This window comes from Phodopus roborovskii, unplaced genomic scaffold (assembly GCF_943737965.1).
Source record: "Phodopus roborovskii unplaced genomic scaffold, PHOROB, whole genome shotgun sequence".
Lineage (NCBI taxonomy): Eukaryota > Metazoa > Chordata > Mammalia > Rodentia > Cricetidae > Phodopus > Phodopus roborovskii.
Window position 1 is genome coordinate 52,185,691 of NW_026126511.1, and position 19,929 is coordinate 52,205,619.

The 19,929-nt window shown below is 43.7% G+C and overlaps 1 protein-coding gene across 1 annotated transcript in view; it reads right to left on the reverse strand.

Moving 5' to 3' along the window:
- Nucleotides 1-19,929, reverse strand: part of Mipep (mitochondrial intermediate peptidase) — a 121,611-nt gene that overhangs the window by 25,681 nt on the left and 76,001 nt on the right. Inside the window, exons 17-18 of the mRNA XM_051195571.1 lie at nt 3,692-3,813; nt 832-905 (exon numbers count right to left, since the gene is read on the reverse strand). Of these exons, the coding sequence (XP_051051528.1) occupies nt 832-905; nt 3,692-3,813 (196 nt within the window). The remainder of the gene's footprint in view (nt 1-831; nt 906-3,691; nt 3,814-19,929) is intronic.

Here is a 19,929-nt window from a genome sequence, read left to right on the forward strand (position 1 = left end):
TAAGCATCCGAAGCCATGTTGAGGCTTATGATCAGTGCAACCACTGAGGGTCATGAGTGCATCAATGGTCCTGATACAGCCAAGGACCATGTTGATGCCTGTGGCCCATGTTATTACCAAGCCTTTGCATCTGTCTGTGGCTGGGGCTGCTGCCTGAATCCATGTTGATGACCATGGGCTCAGGAGAGCTAGTCCTGCTCCTTGGTGGCCCATATCGCTGCAGTGCTAGCTTCATACTGTTCTGGCCACTACAGGGCTCTCATCAGCTGATGGAGTCTGGCATAGATATAGGTGGAAAAAGGCTCATCCTCCCTTGGGAGGCTGGCCACTAGGAACTCAACCATGCTCCAGTGAACATACATGAACCACAGAAAAGAGACTTTTTTGGGGGGTTGGTGGTCGTGGGGGAAGGGGCAGTCATGGGAAGACTGAGGAGTGGGATCAGGATGCATGATGTGAAATTCCCAAATAGTCAATAAAAAATAATATTTAAAAAAGATGCTTTTATTAGGTTCAAATTTTAAAATAGATCAAATCTCTAACCTCTCAAGCTTTAGATTTCTCAGGGAAAAAAAGTAATAAATGTATGAATTCTTTAGGCTAAAACAACAACAACCCCTCCCCCCCACCAAAAAAAAAAAAAAAAAAAAAAAAAAAACTCTCCACTATGACCTGTTCAGAGCGAAAGGCACATTTCCTGGGACTTCTGGCCACTTAACTGTTTTCTCTTAGAAAATTATAACCATCACTCTAAATTACCGTCACATAACCCATGAAGATGAAAACAAACCCTCAGTCCCAGAAGATGAGGCAGTGTGGGCTGTACTTTACCTTGAACCATGAGCATGGGCTCCTTGCCCCCACCGTGGGCTAACATCTCTCTTCGGTAGCGCTCCCCAGCGGCCCTGGGGAAGATATTCTGTTATCCATACCTGTGTACACAGTGTGGCTCTATCCATATATCTTGAGCTCTGGGAACATTTTATACTTAAAAATAAAGAGTTTAGTGTTTTTATATTTTTTGCAAATTATAGTTCTTTTATTATACAACCAACTACACAGTTTAATGTGATTAGGTAACTTTTTTGGCATGGTACTGGTGATTGAACCCAGGGCCTTGAACATGCTAAGTGAGTGTTCTACCACTGAGCTACATACCCAGCTCTCATATTATTTTTATTCTATTTGCTCTGGAGTATTTTTTTTAATATATTAGATAATTCTGTCTATAACTGGACTTGTATTTGTGGTGTGTGTTCTTGAAGCACATGTGCGTGTAGCTGGCAAGTGCAAGTGTGTGAGCATGTGAAGGTCAGAGGTCAACCTCAGGTGACTCCTCCATTGACTTTTGAGAGTATCTCTCATTGACTCTCGAGCTCACTGATTCAGCTAGGCTGGCTAGCCAGCAAGCTCTGGGGTGTGCCCAATTGTACCTTCCTGTACTGGGATTGCAGACTGTGCCATTACACCTGGTTTTTCACCTGGGTGCTGGACTACCAGGCAGCAATACATCATGTCCATGGTCAGTATCTTAATGTGAACAGTATGACAAAGCAGGAAACTCACACGGAGCCAAGGCCTTCCCAGAGCAAAGTGTGAAGAAGCTTCTGGACAACCTCTGGTCTGGTGTGGAGGAGGAGGTAGCATCCCTCCTTCTGGCCATAGGAGATAACACCCTTCCCTCCAATCAAAGCCCTCCTCAATGGCCCCTCCCCCTGGCATGCCTCTGCTCTTGAGTCCTGTGCCCCCAAGGAACCCCAGAGTCTGGCTCTTGGTCAGAAGGGTTCTTTGGTGCAACCTGTAAGCCTAACTCTGGAGGCTGAGGAGGGAGAATCATGAGTACAGGGCAGCCTGTACCAAGTGCCTCAAACAAAACAAAACACCTAAAGCAAACACAACAAGGGAAAGAAACAAGGACTCTTCGACAGAGTTTAAAATTTCCTAGTCCAGAGACTACTTTTACAAGCTAACATTTACATGATCATAAAAGTACAGCAGCTACGTGTCTAGGCAAGAATTCACATATAACCAACAGAGAAATATTTGGAGATAGGTTTTTATTAGCATGTGGTTTACTATTAAAGTATAGTTCCTTCAAACAAGATGATATTTTGTCCATTTTATAGAAATCTTCAGTAAAGTGCTACCATCCCTGATTTGTTGTAGTCAAGTTGGCTGTAGACCCTTTGGAAATAATAAAGTCTGTAAAGCAGGCTATGTGTCTGCAGTATGCAAAGGGCAGGAGACAAAGTAAAATGTGGGTACCAAGCTATTAAAAAACAGCAAAAAACCTGTGATGTCAGATCCAAGTTGAAAAGATTCTGGAACTGAATGTGATTATTAACTTCTGAGATTATCTGAATCTGTGAAACAGCAGAAAAAGCTAAGGTGTAGAGGGAGTATGCAGGGACAAGGAGGTGGGGCTGGAGACCCATAGAACCCTCTTGGTCCCTCTGCTAGCTATCACCCATCTCATGAGCCCCAGTGTACTCTTATGGAAAGCCAGCTCTGCCCAGCTGCTGGAAGGCTACAACAGGGAGTTGTGTACAGACAGAGTGCAGAGCCGATAGCCATCTCCTGGAACTGCCTGGGAAGTGTTAGAGATATCTCATTTAGGTGGTGAGGATATGCAGTGCTCTAAGCAATGATGACATCAGGCTGTAATTACTGGTTTGCTTCCAAAGGAAGCTCCTTCTAAGGAATCCTTAGGCCAGGGCCACAGGTCCTCTTACTGCTACAAGGCTCTTATTGCTACAAGGTCCTGTGAGGACACCAGGAGGAACTCAAACAGAGACATAACATAAGATGCTCTGCTATTCTTGACCCGTATAAGGCCCACACCCTCTAGACCTAGGCTAGAAGACAGGCCACTGGCCCTCCCCTGAGCATTCTATGGCCAGCTCTGGCTGTGTTCTGGCAAGGAGTAGACTTGATGCTCCTTCCACTTCTGAACAGTCACTACAAGGGGTACATTTGCTGCCAATCTACTGATAATCGTGCTAAGAGCGACCTAGAAAGTCATGTCTTGAAATTATATCAAAATGATCAATGCTAGTCTAAACCACTGGTCATCCTAATAGGGGCAAAGCTTCACAGGGTCCCTCAGAGGCCAGACAGCAGGGAGTTATGTGGGGCGGTGTACTGCAGCTACTTGTGCTGCTCAAGGGCCAGTGAGTGGCCACCAGGAAAGGACCTGAGTGAAGGTGAACAGGAACACAGGTCCCTCTTTCGGATGGCCCATTTTCTGTATGGACAATTTCACCAGAGAAAGAAGGCATTCAAAGCAAGAAGAAGGTCCATTTCCAGAAACAAACTGGGTGTTAGTGGCATAGGCCAGTGCTGCTCCAGGCAAGGGAGAAAACAAGTCTTACAGTAGACAGAAGAGAGGAATAAGGGTGTCCCTAGACCTGGAACTCCAGTTACCTAAGCTTTAGCAAGAAAGCCTGTGAACGCACCAGCCTGCATGGAGGCAGTCCAGGACTCCCTGGGCAGATGCTGCAGGGCCTCAGAGCTGTACAGTGAAGATAAGTTCATGGTCACATCAGGAGGCAGAAGGGCTCACTGAAGGGAGAGGCCTAATAAGGGATGGGTCACAGTGTCCCCACACACTGCCAGGACCACAAAGTTCTAAGCAGCTCACATTGGATGCAGGGAGGGAACTCATAAACTGCCCCTACCCTAGCCTTGTTACCTGTTAAAAGGATCCCGTAGGAAGCACTCCTTCCAGACCATGGATGCGACAGCCCTGGACATCAGGTATGAATAATATTTGGCACCATATCCCACGAGATGGCTGAACCGCAGCTGCCAGGCCTGCCAAAACAGAAACCAGCCTGAGACTGGCATCCAAGGACACAATGCAGCATAAACACAAAGATTCTGTCCCAACTTAAACCCTACTCCAAAGAGTCATGTCACCCACAATATCAATACTGTCAGATCTGTAGACTATTATGGGCTTGCTTGTATCCCCCTCAATTGTGTGTGGATAAACAGAAATTACAAGCCAATACTTCAGAATGTGGCTGCATCTGAATTTTTTTTTAAAGATTTATTTAATTGTATGTGTGAGTGTTTTGTCTGCATGTATGTCACCATATTCATGCCTGGTGCCCATGGAGGTTAGAAGAGGGTTAGAAGTCCCCTGTGCGCCATCATGTAAGTGCCAGGAAACAAACCTGGATTCTCTGCAAGAACATGTTCTCTTAACCACTGAGCTATTTTCTCCAGCCCAAAATGTGGCTATATTTGAAGACTGGTCCCTTAAAGAGGTGACAAAATTAAAATAAAGCTAGTGTCCTCAGAAAAGGACATTTGGACAAAGACCCTAAAGACATGTACACAGATAATAGATTCTGAGGGGAGAGAAGGGTTCATTTGCAGTACAAGGGCATGGCCTCAGAAGAAGATAAGCTAACATGCTGGCCTTCAGCCTCAAGGACTCCGACACGACCAAGACATCTCTGTTGTTTAGGTGACCCCGTCTGGGAGCCTTTGTTCTGACAGCCTAAGTGATGATCCATACTTGAGAACAACTTTGCCTCAGGTGAACACAACCTTTAGCATACAAAAATATGTCTTAATATTTGGTTAAATTCTTCTGGTTAATTTCTTTTCATTGAGTTTAATTGCTTATTATTTTATTTCATATGATGACCTAGAAAGAAGACAATGTGAACAGCTGACTTATTCTTGATCACTTGACTTGGCAGCCACTGTATTGTCAGTGCCCATAAAAATGGCTGCACTCCATCTTGGCTCAAGGACAGAGAGTTCAAAACTGTCCTCAGCAAGTCATAAGACCTAAAGGTCAAAGGTGTGGCTACAGTAGGCTCTTTGCCTGTCTTATTCTAAATAACAACAGACCTGAATCTGAGATGTGGCTACTCCTGACCCTCAAGGCTAGGAAACAAGAAGTTGAATCTAAGTGAGGAAAGAGTTGAATAATTGAGGAAGAAGTCCGTTTGTTCCGTATACATGTTACCATGTTTCCCTTTTTGGTTAAGGTATATAAGAGTGATGAAAAATAAACTCCCCATGGCATTTCAGTATTGACTGATCTGCCCTCCTGACTTTTATTGTTTCAGTCTTTTCTTTATTGTCTATAGCTAGCCTGTCCTTTATCCACATACCCCCACTTAGGTACGAACTTGGGGATGCTTGGCTGGTTCCGATTGCAGCCCCACAAAGACAGCTTCCAACACTGTTTTCCTACAGCCGAATTTTCCTGCATTTTTATTATGTCACTTTATGGCACACAGTAGAAGGGGAAAGGGTAGAATCATAGGTTATGAATCCAAGGCAGCATGATACCGCAGTCTCTCGGAATGCAGAAGAAAAAGTTGGGTCCTGCCTCCTCGAGCCCCAGTTTATCTGCTAATCCTGAGCAGTACGAAACAGCCAGCTGGTTATTTTGCATTCGGTTTGTCACTGTGGGATGTGTATGGCAGAAGGATGGAGGGAACAACTCAGTGGGAGCAGCAAGAGGGTCAACAGAGGGGCAGGGGCCAGCCCAGCTGTAGGCATCTGAAAAAGGAATTTCTGTGGAGGCATCTGCTCAAGGGCAGATTTCATGGATCTTTATGGGAAATAGCTAACACACTACAGACTTCTTTTCCTAACAATACCATGGAAAGCACACCCACTGTGAGGGTAGTACAGGAGCAGGCAGCCACCTAAGCTTCCTGAACAGCATTTCTGACCAACAGAAGTGGGTGTGAGTATTGTCACAGGTCACAGGACACACTTAGGGGCTTCAGTTTTTTAACACAATTTTTTTTTTTTTTTTTTGAGACTAGATTTCTTTGAGTATCCCTGGCTGTCCTGGAACTCACTCTGCAGACCAGGCTGGCCTCACAGAGATCTGCCTGCCTCTGCCTCCTGGGATTAAAGGTATGTGCCACCTGGCTTTCTGACACAATTTACACACTCTTCAAGCACATATTTTATGTGATCTAAAATCCTTTTTAAATGAAGCATTTTTTTCTTATAGAATAATTATAGAATAATTCTTCAATGGGTCTTATTATTCCATGAGAAATAAAGTATAGGTAAACTATAATTCTTGCAACTTTGTAGTTTGCTACGAACTAGGCAAACAAATTCTAGTTAACACATAAAGAAACCAAGGTGTCTGAAAAGATGGTCCCTTTAATCACAGAGGTATGGCCAGCCTCAGAACACGCCAAACCCCATGCCTACCTAGCTCACAATGGTAATGCCAAGGTCATGTGCTAGTTACACAATTACCCACCTCTTTTGAAGTAATTACTCTGCCTGCAATGGAAAAGGTGCTGTCACAGTGAGGTAGGTATGCAGAAGCATCCCAACAAGCTTGGGACATAATCCTCCGTGTTCATTCTCCCCTTTCTACAGAAAAGATGTGTTTAGAAATGAGGGAGACACCTTGTGGGCCATGCCCCGAAGGGGAAGGCCTTGTCTATTATCTCCTTGGCAGAGTGTCCTTGAGGACAACACTCAGCAGTAAGGTACACAACCAGTCAGAACAAGGGTTCTGATGCCCCCTGACCACCACTCAGACCACCTAAGTGCACTTGCTGCCACCCTGGGTTGCTATCAGTGACTGGGCTTGCTCTACCTACCACAAAGCACTTCTTCCCCCATGCGGAGGTGTAGTTCTTAGGTCAGCATATAACAAGGACAAGCACTCTGAAGGGGGACTGCCAAGGCTGCTGGGAAGCCACACCATTGCTGGGAAACGCAGCCTCTCAGTCTTCTGTCGCCTTGTCACCTAAGCAGCAGGGAGGCAAATGGGGGAAGCCTGACTGTGGGCCTTGTTCAGATGAAGTGGGGTGTGTGTATGTGTGTGTGGCTAAAGTCCAGAAGTCAACATCAAGTGTCTTCTGCAGTTGCTTGCCAGCTTAATTTTTGAGACAGAGTCTCTCACTGGCCTAGAGCTTGCTAAATAGACAACTAAATCCTTCTGCTTCTACTTCCCCATCACTGGGAGAGCAGGCATGTACTGCGGAGCGAGCGAAATTTTTATGTGGGTAAAAGCCCTCACACTCATGCAGTACTTTACTGACTATGACAACTTTTTGCCCCCCCCCCCCCCGTGGTTTTTAAAAGCAAGCCAACTAGCCCATGACCATCTGTGGTCAAATTACAGCACAAGTTAAATTTGACTAGCTGTAATCAATCTGCCAAAAGGGTGGTCCTCTGGAATTCATTTAAAGCACACCAGAGTTCTGCATCATCTGCCTTATTTGGAGATGGGGGTCTTCATGTTCTTATGGTATGCTGGAACCAATCTACACCTGGGAGTTTCTCAGAGGGCCATTTGGCTCTGATGAGACTTTTGGCTTGCTGTCTCATTGTTGACACTTCACCAGGACACAGATCCAACATCTTGAGAATTAGCAGCACAGGAGCCAAGGGGCTTTGCCTTTTGTGTGACCTGCAGAACTAGCTTCACAGTCATGGCAGGGCAGGTGCACAGTGTAGATTCCTGCTATGAGTACTCTTCTGTTCTAGCTGGAGAGCAGACATACTTCAACACCAACTTGACTGAGCTAAGAAATGTTCAGGGTCCTTAGTTTCAACTCAGGTGAGCCCCATATAAACCTCACAATAAAAACAAGACCTTTCAGAACAGGAGAGAGAGACACCAGGGGACAGCCGCCTGCATTGTGACCCTTCCATCAGAGGTGTGTAAGCTTGGGGAGAAGGCCTGCAATTCCACTGCTGTTTGAACACAATCACCAGATTTTGCTGACTCAACCTAATATTAAGTTCTGGTTTCTATCCACACTTTCATTTGAAAGAGAAGAAAGACATTGTTCTCTCTGGAGTGAGGCATCATTTCCCCCTTCACACTTTCTTCCTAAGAGGTATTTATCAGAGAGCTTAGTTCTCGCCTTCCCTCACTGTTTCCAAAACACACAGCACAAACAGTATTGCAGAGCCAGCTACACAAACTTGGGACTGTTCTCAGTGGCCTAAGATGACTCTAACTCTCACCGGTTAGATGACCCCGGGTCCCACCTGCTGGTGAAGCAGTGCAGGGCAAGCATGGACCCAGACCTGCAGCAGAATTTACAGAGTGGATGCCAGGGGACCCTTATTCACCCTTCTCTGACTCCACAACCTTCTGGGAACAAAGGGGACACCGTGTAATTTTCTATTGTCTCCTTTGAACTTGGATGAGGACTTGTGCAGTCAGCACCTTTAACCATGTGATAAATGTTGTATAACGGAACCAATCACTTCTCTTAATTTACTGTCAACTCTGGTGTGCTTTAAATGAATTCCAGAGGACCACCCTTTTGGCAGATTGATTACAGCAGTGATATGTGTGAGCTGGAACCTACAATACACCATCAGACAGCCTGTCACTGGAGCATACCAGTCTGTGCGGGAGCAGTGTTCTATGCTTCCGCTGTGTGCCACTCAACTCAGAGCACGTGCTGTGTTCCAGGTATGGACTCACACAATCCTACAGGGACACAGCAGGAAATTGATGGTGGCCGGCTAGATATCATGTACGGGCTTCTTCTATGGAGATAGTCAATGTTATGCAGGAGTGGGATCTGACCCAGATAAGCAAGGCTCGAATTATTAAATTCCTATTACAGACAAGGGGATGCTATGTATTTAAAAAAAAACAAATTGGACCCCACATAATTTGTTAGATGTAAGGGTTTTGTATTTTGTTGTTGTTTTGGGTTTTTGTTTGTTTGTTTGTCTTTGTTTTATTGAGACAGGCTCTTGTAAATAGCTCAAGGTGTTCTGGAATTTCAGACAACAAAGACCTTGTCTCAAAAGAGTAAAATTGGGGCTGGCGAGATGGCTCAAGTGACTAAAGGCACTTGATACCAAGTCTGACACCCCGATTCCCAATCTCTGGGACCATCATGGTGAAAAGAACTGACTTCTTCAAGTTATCCCCTGACCTTTCTATGTGTGCTGTGGCACATGAGTGTAAAAACACACACACACACACACACACACACACACACACACACGGACAGACACCCTCCACACATGTATTACAAATAATAAAAAAAGATGGATTTTCTGACATTTTCCCAGAACCTATAATACAATAGTGTCCAAACTGAAGAAAATCTATATTGTAATATGCAGTAACTAAATAAAACAGTCACACTGGGCAATCACAGATGGTTCCATCTGTCCTGTCAACCCTTCATGAACAGACTTTATTCCTTATTTCAGCTGATAGAATATAGCAATGGTGCTGGATGTCACAGCGATGACTGTTACATGAGATACCCTTCCCAAATCTTCCCTTCCAGATATGACAGCATCACACTGCCTCATAGAGCTGCTCTGTGCAGCAAGCTTTCTTGTTGGACTATTTGTGGATAGCCAGCCCCCAAATATCAACATGGATACTTCTTATTAATCATGAAAGTGGCCATTAGCTTAGGTTTGTCCCACTAGCTCTCCTAACTTAAACTAACTTGCTTTTATTGATCTATGTTCTGCCACCTGGACTCAGTTACCTCAACTCTGAACCATATTCTGATCTCTTCAGTGTCTCCCTGGCATCTCTCTAGCATAGTCCACATGCCAAGATTCCTCTTCTTCTCTGTCTATTCTCTCCTGCCTAGCTACTGGCCATTCAGCTTGTCATTAAACCAATCACAGGGACACATCTTTACACAGTGTAAACAAATATTCTGTAACAATTCTGTACATGGTGTTGTCCCTCTGGGATTATGATGCTGTCACGGAAACCTGCTGTAGGCAGGCAGCACACGGGCACTTCTTCGTGTCATGTGACCGGCAGCTTGTTTCTGTGGTAGGTATCCACACAGTGAACAATAAAGAATCAGACTGAGTACCTGCTTCTCATACACAATTTACATGTGTCACTCCAACTCCTGGGTCTAAATTTCCACAATCACTACAGTTACAAGGATATTGGGATGTAAGTGACATAACTTAGCGCATACTGCATACCCCACACCCGCCTCTGAATATCTACAATGACAAATCAGAGCCATTATCAACTTTACTGACATACATGTGATCCTGAGAATGCAGGACAGTCACACAGCCTCATTTAAACCTGGAGACCCTGTCTCCAACTGTGTCTTTACTGTTGCACACTTACCTCTTAACCTTTTATACTAACAGTTTTAAATGCAGCCTACAGTTGCCCCGGAGGGGGACCTGCAGCCTATACACTTACTTTCTAATTACCCTGGGGAAAGAGCCTCCAACTCACCCGAACATGAGCAACCATATACATTACTGACAAGGACCAAGCTAGGCGCATGCAAACAGGAACAGGGTTCTCTGAGAACCATGTGCCTGGTGAGGAAACTGAGTTCACTGGATGATAAAAAACACCCTTAGCCCTGGAACTGCATAGCCACTGCCTCCACCTGTCACCCTGAGAAGGCATTCCAGAAGTTTATTAACTGTGCATTCTCAAGTATCGCCTAGGGCAGCAACAGTCTATCATCTGAAGATCCTGTTACTACCTGCATCCCGCACGGCAGGGATGCCAGAAATGAAACACGCGACTGATCCACTGAAATTACCAGGGCTGCCCACTCTCTATCATCATGTCATCAATCCTCCCTGACTGCCCCCTCTGAAGAATGTCCAAAATTCCTGAAGTAATGGTTTGTACAACCCCTTTCCCACAAAAGTAGGAACTGTTATAATTGTGGCTGAAACATAAGAAGCGCCTGAGTCATGCTGAACAGCATGTTACTGGAATCTTTGGAGTGAGATGAGGCGACCCACACCGTTATATACAGGAATGTGTTTAACAGCGGCAGCAGGGTTACAACACCATACGCTCTGCTCCATATGGGAGCCGTCTAAGAATATTGGGGTATTTGTGTTATGCTTAAAGCTCCAGATATACTCTCCTAAAGGTCAGTAGTGAGATGGGCATGACATGAACTGACAGCTTTACATTTCCTTCAAAACTCGTTCTATGTAACACTAAGAAAAACATCCTTGGAAGTAAGGTGTCTCTGACTTCTGCAGCAATTGGGTGTCATTTCTAGGAGCAAACCAAGGCCATCAAGGGTGACCTTTGAGAGTTCTCTCTGCTCCAAGTATTATGTCAACATCGTTCCAACACTTTTGATGTTTTCATGTCTGATTTTTGGCAATGAGGAGAAATTGTTGTAGAGATTAAAAACAGTAAAAGATCAGACATGGCACAGCTCACATTAGGGCCCTGACCACTTCATCAAGTTATTTATTTCATCAATGTAGCACTCAACTCCTTATTTCTACTCAAGGACATAGTCAAAGTAGCATATTACAGCACTAGAAACACAGGAAGAGCATCTGGCTTCAAATTTGATCCATATCTGCTTGGTGACCATGATTTTTTTTTAACTTGAAATAGATTTTTTTCATACAAAATATTCTAATTATGGTTTCTTCTCCCCGATCCTCCCTACTTCCCAACGTACCCAAATTCACACCCTCTTTTCCCTCTCATTAAAATAAATATATCTAAAATAATAAGAAAAGATAAACAAAAACAAAGGAACAGGAAAAAAAAGTACCAAAGAAAAAGCACAGTAAGAAATACAGCTATTGAACCTGGATGGTAGGGCACACACCTTTAATCCCAGCACTTGGGAGGAAGAGGCAGGTGGATCTCTGTGAGTTTGAGTGAGGCCAGCCTGGTCTACAGAGAGAGTGCCAGGATAGGCTCCAAAGCTACAAAGAGAAACCCTGTCTCAAAATCAAAAAAAAAAAAAAAAAAAAAAAAAAAAAAAAGGAAGAAGTACAGCTACTAAAATATACAGAAAACCCATAAAACAAAATCAGAAACTATAATATATAAGAAAAAGATCCATAAGGTTTAGGTTTAAAAGTGCAGATAAAGAAAGCACTGTGATGGGGGGGGGCGGCTTCAAAAATAACCATTGCGTTCATTTTGTGTTAGCCATCTACTGCTGGGCATGGAGCCTGCTTTAAATGTGGACTCATCAGAGAAAACTAAGACTTTGTAAGCAGTTATCAACTGGAGATAGCATTGGGGCTAGGGATGGGAGCTTGTGTCTACTTTCCCTCTCAGTGCTGGAACCCCCATTTGGCTTGGGCCCATGCAGACCTTGTTCATGTTGCTGTCAAAATCTGTTTGATCATCTATGTCTGTGTCAACTCTGTTGCGTGTAGAAGGCCTTGTTTCCTTGATGTCATTTATCCCCTCTAGCTATTAGGATAAGCTCTTTCCACCTCCTCTTCAGCATAGTCCCCCGAACCCTGAGGGGAGGGATTTGAGGGACATATCCCATTTAGGACTGAGTATTCCAATTAATTGAGATGTAAGTCTTGCACTTAAGAGTGTGTAATTCCGTGATTCTTAGTCTAGTCACAGTCACACAACCTCACTCTCAAATTGCAAAGCATGTCCTCAATCACTGACAGACCCTACATTCATTAGCAGCCAGTCTTCTCCATTCTTCTTCCCCTAGTCTCTGAAAACCTTTAAACTATTTTCTAACTCAGAAGAATTAACTTAGTCTAGATAGATATTTTCCTAATAGATCACAACATGGTCTTTTGTGCCTGCCTTCTTTTATTGAACATAGTGTTCTCAAGGATGTCCCGTGTTGTAATATGTATCAGTTCTATTCTATTGTATAGATGCATATAGCACTTATATTTACCCATGCACATACTTATGAATTTCTGGATTGCTTCCAGATTTTGGATATTATGGATAATGTTGCTATGAAGACATGCAAAATTTAGGGTGGCAATATTATTTTTGATTCTTTCAAGACACACACACACACTCCACCTAGGAATGGGATTGCTAGGTCATCTGGCATGTTTACTTTCAAAGGAACTGTCAGACTGTTTGCCAAAGCTGCTATATATTCTACACTCTCGCTGGCAGGGAGGAGAGCTCTAATTTCTCCTTATCCACATCAATCCCCACACTTGCATCCTGTATGGTATGAATATGAAATGTCTCTAGGCTCACATACTGAAGTCAGCTCATGGACGTCAGGGAAGTGCCTGGCTCCCGTTGAGTCTAACCTAATCCACAGATTAAGCCACTGGTGGGGTCACAACAGGATGACATTACTGAGAGATGATGTGAGGTGCAGGATGTGGAGAAAGTAGGTCACTGGCAGTGTGCCCTTGTCTCCAGCCCTGTCTGTCCTGAGGTAGGGCTGCTTTGCTCTGTACACCCTTTATACTGTAATGTTCAGCCTCACCACAGTTCAGAAACAATGGCACAGCAAACCTTTCTTTTTAAGTTGTTTATGTGAAGCCAGGTATGGTAGTGGCAACAATTAACTTACAAACTAACCAATGGACAGAGAACGAGGACCAGCTCGCTGGCTCCCTGATTTGAATTTTCTTAACTAATGACCTGGAAGGCTAGGTACTTATTGGCATCCTATTATCTTCCTGGGAGGAGCAGCTCCTGAAACCCTTTGCTCATTTCCAAAAGTGGGTTGTTTGCCTTTTAACTGTTGGCAGGTTTCTTCATACATCCCACATAGTAAACATTCATCAGACACACATTCTATTCACGGGTGCTGTCACTTCATGGCAATGCCTTTCCAGTAAACTTTCCAAAGTATCAATGAATCTGAATTACCTCTGATTTCTGGTTGCTTGATGGTGTCAAATCTAGAAACTATTGTCTAATCCAAGGTAAAGACTATTCGAACTCATGTGTTTCTTCTAGCAACATTTAGTTTTAGCCCTAAACTGAGTTCTCTATTCTGTTTTAAGCAAGTCTTTATATATAAAAATATGCAGGAGTTCAAATTTACCCTTATCCATGGGCATCCAGTTGCCCCATCATCATTCTTTAAAAGACAATTATTTCCCAATGAGTTGTCTTGACAGTCTTTAACAACAAGCTGACCATAAATGAATGGGTTTGCTTCTGTAGTCTCTCAAATTCATTCATTTCCAAAGACTGACACACATATTCTCTCTCTCTCCCTCTCTCTCCCTTCCTACCCCCCCCCCTCTCTCTCTCACACACACACACACACACACACACACACACACACACACACACACGCCTACCCTCCATGTTAGCTATCTCTCCACAGTTCACCTCTGCTGCTGTCAGGACTCGGTTGCCAAACTCTAAGATCCATGGCCTCTGGAACTGTGCACACCTCTCTGCAGACACAACCTATGCACCATGGTTGACAAAGGGTCAAATCCGAGTTAGAAATAACTATACTCAGATGGAATGGCATTTCTGACTCCATGAGGACAAACGCTTCCCTACCACGTCAGAGTTCTCAACACCTATCCTATCATTTCCAGTCATGTGTCCTGGGCAATGTCTGTCAAAAGTCATATAACACACAAGGGGAAACGGCATGCTAAGACTAAGTATGAGATGTGGTTAGGTCTTTCTAAATAATTTAGATCTAAAACTTGTCTGCCTGAAAAATGTTTTATGACTTACTCAAGAAAGTAAAAAAAAAAAAAAAAAAAAAAAAAAATCACAGGCCAAGACAGTTAACACACAATTTTTCAAACTGCAGGTCATTATATACTAGTGGTTTGTGAAAACAACATAAGAGGTCATGTCCAGCTCTGAAAGAAACAGAAAATGACTGAGTGCAAAGTCAGGGCAACTTTTGATCTGTGGCGCTTTGTTTCAGCATTTGGTCCAAATGTTTAAATAAGAAAAATAATGCTACCAAAGAAGAGAAAGAAAGAAGATTACAAAGATCATGAGGAAGCAGAAAACTTAGCGTGGCCTGGCAGCACACGCCAATTCCAGCCAGCAGCCCCAAGAGAAAGGGCCTCCATGGCTTTCTGCAGCTAGCACTGCAGGCACTTAAGCTTCCCTAACACCGTAACAGGATGCAGATGGTCCATGCACCCCAAGTGTCTACCAATCCCCACTCTTTTGCTCGTGGACACATGCTATTTGACTCTCACCTAAGCAGTACAAAACCTATTCACTTTTAAAGTTGGTTTTACGTGCTCAGCTTTACCATCCTAGAAACAAAACCAGTACATTCCATAAAATGACATGATGATCTAATTCAGACTCCTGAGCTGGCAATACCACAGCAAGGCTGGTCTTCTTCCTCTGACGACACACCTTGGCTGTGAGGAGCATTGCTACAGGGAAGCTGGGTGGGAGGGACATGGTGCTAGTACATTATTTCAAGTGAGAACTTACTGGAAGATAGTCTGGATCACCAGATGTGGTGGTACACACTTTTAATCACAGCACTAGGGAGGCAGAGGCAGGTGGATCTCTTTGAGTTCGAGGTCACCTTGATCTATAAAGTGAGTTCCAGAACAGCCAGGGCTACACAGAGAAACCCTGCCTTTATAAACCAAAGATAGGTGGGCTCAAGCATGAGGACTGAGGATCTGTGAGAAAGACCACTTTGAGATCACTGAGCTAGTGGCCACCAGCTCCTCAGCAGTCAGACAAAGCTCTCAGTGCAACACCTGGATGCACGTGAGCTGGCTCAATAGCATCCAGTGTTGTCCACTTGCTGTCAGCGCTGTGACCCTCTGAACTACAGCTGGAGCCATATCTTGTTCTCTAAAACTTTCCTGGGTTTCTATCTTCACTTTAATACATGACTACCTCAACTGTTTGGGGGACATACTAGGTTTCAAGAGGAAAATGAGCTAGAAGAGGGCCTGAGGATGTAAACCATGCTTGATTTATACACAGACCTTGCTCCACTTAAAGGACCTAGTGATGTGACAGTATTTAGACTGTACTTTGGCTAAGTGGAAAAAAGTTTCTGCTGCGATTGTATAAATCATTTGAAATGCTATTTCATTCTGGCTTTTAAGTGTCTGAGTTTTTCTACATATTCCGAGAAAGTTTGGTTTACTTTTCACTCCCCATAAATCAGAGACTATTTCAAAGCTTCCTGGAGACAGAAAAACATACACATGTGAAAAGAAAGACTGCATCAGTGCTAAGTCGGAATCTGAAGACAGTGTGTTAAAGAGGGCAGCTTTTAATTAACCACCACACACATTACTAGAGGAGCTGTGTCTGAGGTAAAGTACTCTGGCACATGGCCATATAGGGCCATAGAAGGATACACACTTGCCATATGGCCACTTAAAAAACTAGCTGGGTATTGCAGTTGGGGTCTCTGGTGGCCTGGCAAGTGGCTATTCTTGAAAAGCGGAGACCACTATCAAATCCCTGAGGACAACAGGCTGAATACACAGGGAGATAGATCCCCACTGGAGTCGGTCTCCTTTCTTTTCCTGTTCCGCCCATTCTGTGAACACCTGATTAATCTATTTTCCCCACACGCTGTTTTTATCATTTAAATTCCTCTCTCAATCATTCTACTACCAACAGTGACATTGCCTAACATCTGTACTGCCAGTATCACACCCAGTGAAAACAGCGCAAGGGAGGAAAGGTTTATTGTGACTCAAGGTTTGGGGGGTGCAGTTGGGCACGGCAGCAAGAGCATTAAGTGCTGGCCACCATCACAGTCAGGAAGCAGAAAGAGAGGAACTCTGGCGGTCAGCTCTTTTTACTCAGCCCAGGCCCTCAGACCATATGATGGGACTACCCACACTCAGGGTGGCTCTTTCCCCAAAATTAACCCAATTTACAAGCTCCCTCATATGAGCAGAGAGGTTTATCTCCTAGGTCCTGTCAAGCTGTAGTCAACACTAGCCACATTCATTTGATCCTCAGATACAGATGATGATGACAATCTGATACACAGACTTGACCTAGGCCGTGGAACTAGGGCTCTCCACTCCACGTGACCCCTACATTAGTACATCATGTTCGATTAAACTCAGGCTCAGAGGGGCCCTCTACATGTGCTGTGTGTGTTCTCCATCACACCATGGCCACACACCACTTCTTCACTCATGTCTTTGACATTAGAATCAACCACTCTACACTTGGAAACTTCTCTTCCCTCAAATACAGCCACTAGTCTCCTTCCAAATTGTAAGTCAAACAAGAAGCATCCCATTAAAACCATAAACCATAAAAGATGATTATCTTTTTTTTCTATTATTTAAGCCTTATTTTGAAAGTTCAGGCCATTTGCAGCAGTCTAGGACAAATGGAAATATGTAAACATTAGAAAGCAAAAATATTACTTAGCAAGACCTTGTTCAAAGAAAGAGAAAATAAATAGATAAATAAACAAAGAAATAAACAGATGACACGAGAGACTGCTAAGAACATGATGAGTCCATGGCATTGTGAGAGGACTAGGCAGGTAAACAGAACAGTAGAACAAAGGCAGCTGCATTGAAAATGAATTACAAACACAACTTACATCCATGGTTATACAGACTAAGCAAGCTCAGAAATAAAATAAACCTTGGTGTACACAAAACATTCCATGAGGTTCTGACAAAGAAGACCTTTGCATATGGGAAAGATGAGTGACTAACAAACCAGTGAGAGAAATTAGAGCTGGCTCCAAATCTGAGACCAAAAGTTATTCATACCAAGGTTTGAGAGTAAATAAATAAAATCTTAAGAGTATCAAAGGAAAGTATGGGCAAAGAGTTTACATTAGGAAATCTTTGGGCTAAGAGGTGGCTAGCAGTTAAGGGTACTTACTGTGCTTCTAGAGGACCAAGTTTCACAGCACCTACATTAGACTGCTTACAACTGCCTCTAACTCTAGCTTCAGGGTACCAACTCACCACCCTCTTTCTGGTCTCTGTAAGCAGTGTACTCATGAAGGGGTGCGTGCAAGTGCACAGACACACACACACACACACACACACACACACACACACTAAAGCAATAATAACTAAAAAAGCAATTCTTTATTTTTTTGGTTTTCAGACAGGGTTGTACAATGCCAAGAAGTATTTTTCAAGCATGATAGAGACCACCATAAGAAAACAGATAGCTCTTACCAGAGCTAACAAGACACAAAACAAAAATCAATCCAACAAAAATAAAGCTTTTTGAATATTAAGAGACTTATGAAAGAAGCTGAGTTAATATATGTGAAAATATTTATAAAAAGGACAAAAATATTAACATTCCTATAAAAACCAGTAGCAAAAAGATGATCAACATGAACATGGGAAACTGAGAACTGATATGACTCTTCACACCCTTTTCTCTATAAACACAGGGAAAGACATCAGTTTGAATAGTAATAAAAGGCAGCAGGCAAAAAGTCATAAACTACTGTACTCTCAAAAAATTAAAGTCCATAACTAGGGCCATCAAGGGAAAACTCTTAGCATGATAACTCTACAATGTGGAATACGAACTGTGTGCAACTTTCCCCAGCCATCCTGTTCTTAAGAGTATAACACAGGTTAAAGCACTTATGTGCATAAAGACATTTGTGCCATGGGATCTCCTGCAGGTCTTCTAAAAGATAAAAGTGAGTCCAAGCCTTGAACAAAAGTTAGGGCCAAGAGAATGGGGTTCTGGGGCAGGATTTGAGCTGAAGTAAATAAAACACCAACCCCACAGGAAGGCAGGGCCTGGGAAACCACAATGGGGAAGGGAAGGCCACACCTTCGTGAGCGTGAATGGGTAAGTGCCAACCTGTCACTCCACTCCGTAACAACAGTAACACAATGGGTGTGAGCACACAGTGTGAAGGTACTCAGAACTGTGTGAAAAGGCCACTCTGAACTTCGTGTCTTAGCTGCCTGCCCAGGCTGCTGTAGCGAAATGACGGACTGGACAGCCTATGCCATCAGGCACTGCTCCCTGGGAGCTGGAGACTGAGATTCAGTTATTGGCGGTGTGCCCGAGGACTTGCACCTGCTCGGTGGATGATTGTCTTCCCTGGGCAACTGCAGATGACAAGGACAGGAAGCTCAACCATTTCAACGGCACCTGGGTCATCAAAAGTGCTCCAGCTCATGACCTAAGAAGCAAGTCCTCAAGGCCTCACCTCTCAATACCATCCTACTGTGGCCAGGGCTTCAATCACTCACATCTGTTCACCCATGTCTGTTTAATCCACACCAAATACCTATCTTACAGGTCACTGTCATCTAGAACAAGTCTTTCTGAGTTTATGAGAAATATAAGCTTGTTAGTGAAAATAATGGGATATTACGATTAAAAACTAAAGCAAGGGGCTGAGGACATGGCTCAGTCAATGAAGGACTTGCTATGCAGACATGAGGACCTACATTCAGACCCCGAGTTCCCAGGGAGAGAGCCAGGTGCAGTGGCATGTGCCTATAAACCCAGTCCTGGGGAGGCAGAGAAAGGAGGATCCCTGGGGCTTGCTGGCCAGCTAGTTTAGGTGACTGGTGGCTTCACAGGAGGGGTTCAGTAAGAGATCCTGCCAAAAACTAAGGTGGAGAGGGACTGAGGAAGTGGCTCAGTAACTAAGGGTATGCATTGTTTAAGTTTAAGGATATGAGTTCAAATCCACAGTACCACATTAAAAGCTGAGCATGAGTGTGACCCCCCAACACCGCAGGGAAGAGAGCACTGACAGGACTGCGGGGGGGGGGGGGAGAGGCTTGCTGGCTGCCAGTCCAGCTCAGGGACAGACCCGGTGTCAAAGGAATAATGTAGAGAGTGACAGAGCATGACACCCAGTGTTCCTTCTGGTCTCTATACATACAAATTGGGTGCATATACCTATACACATATATGATGTATATACACTACACATATGTATAACACACATAATAATATAGAGAGTGATAGATCAGGACACCCAGCATTCCTTCTGGTCTCTACACATAAAATTGGTACATACACCTGCACATGTATGTGTGCATACACTACACATATGTATAACATACAATAATGTAGACAGTGACAAAGGAAGACACTTCTGGCCTCCACATGCACGCATGTGAATTGACACCTGAATAAACACATAAAAAGAACAAAAGTATGGATAGTAAACATGTATTAATGTTTAAATGTTCTCTTTAGCTATTTTTTTTTTCTTCCCCAAATCACATCTATTAATTCCTCTTTCCACTAGACTTAAGAGCTGTCTG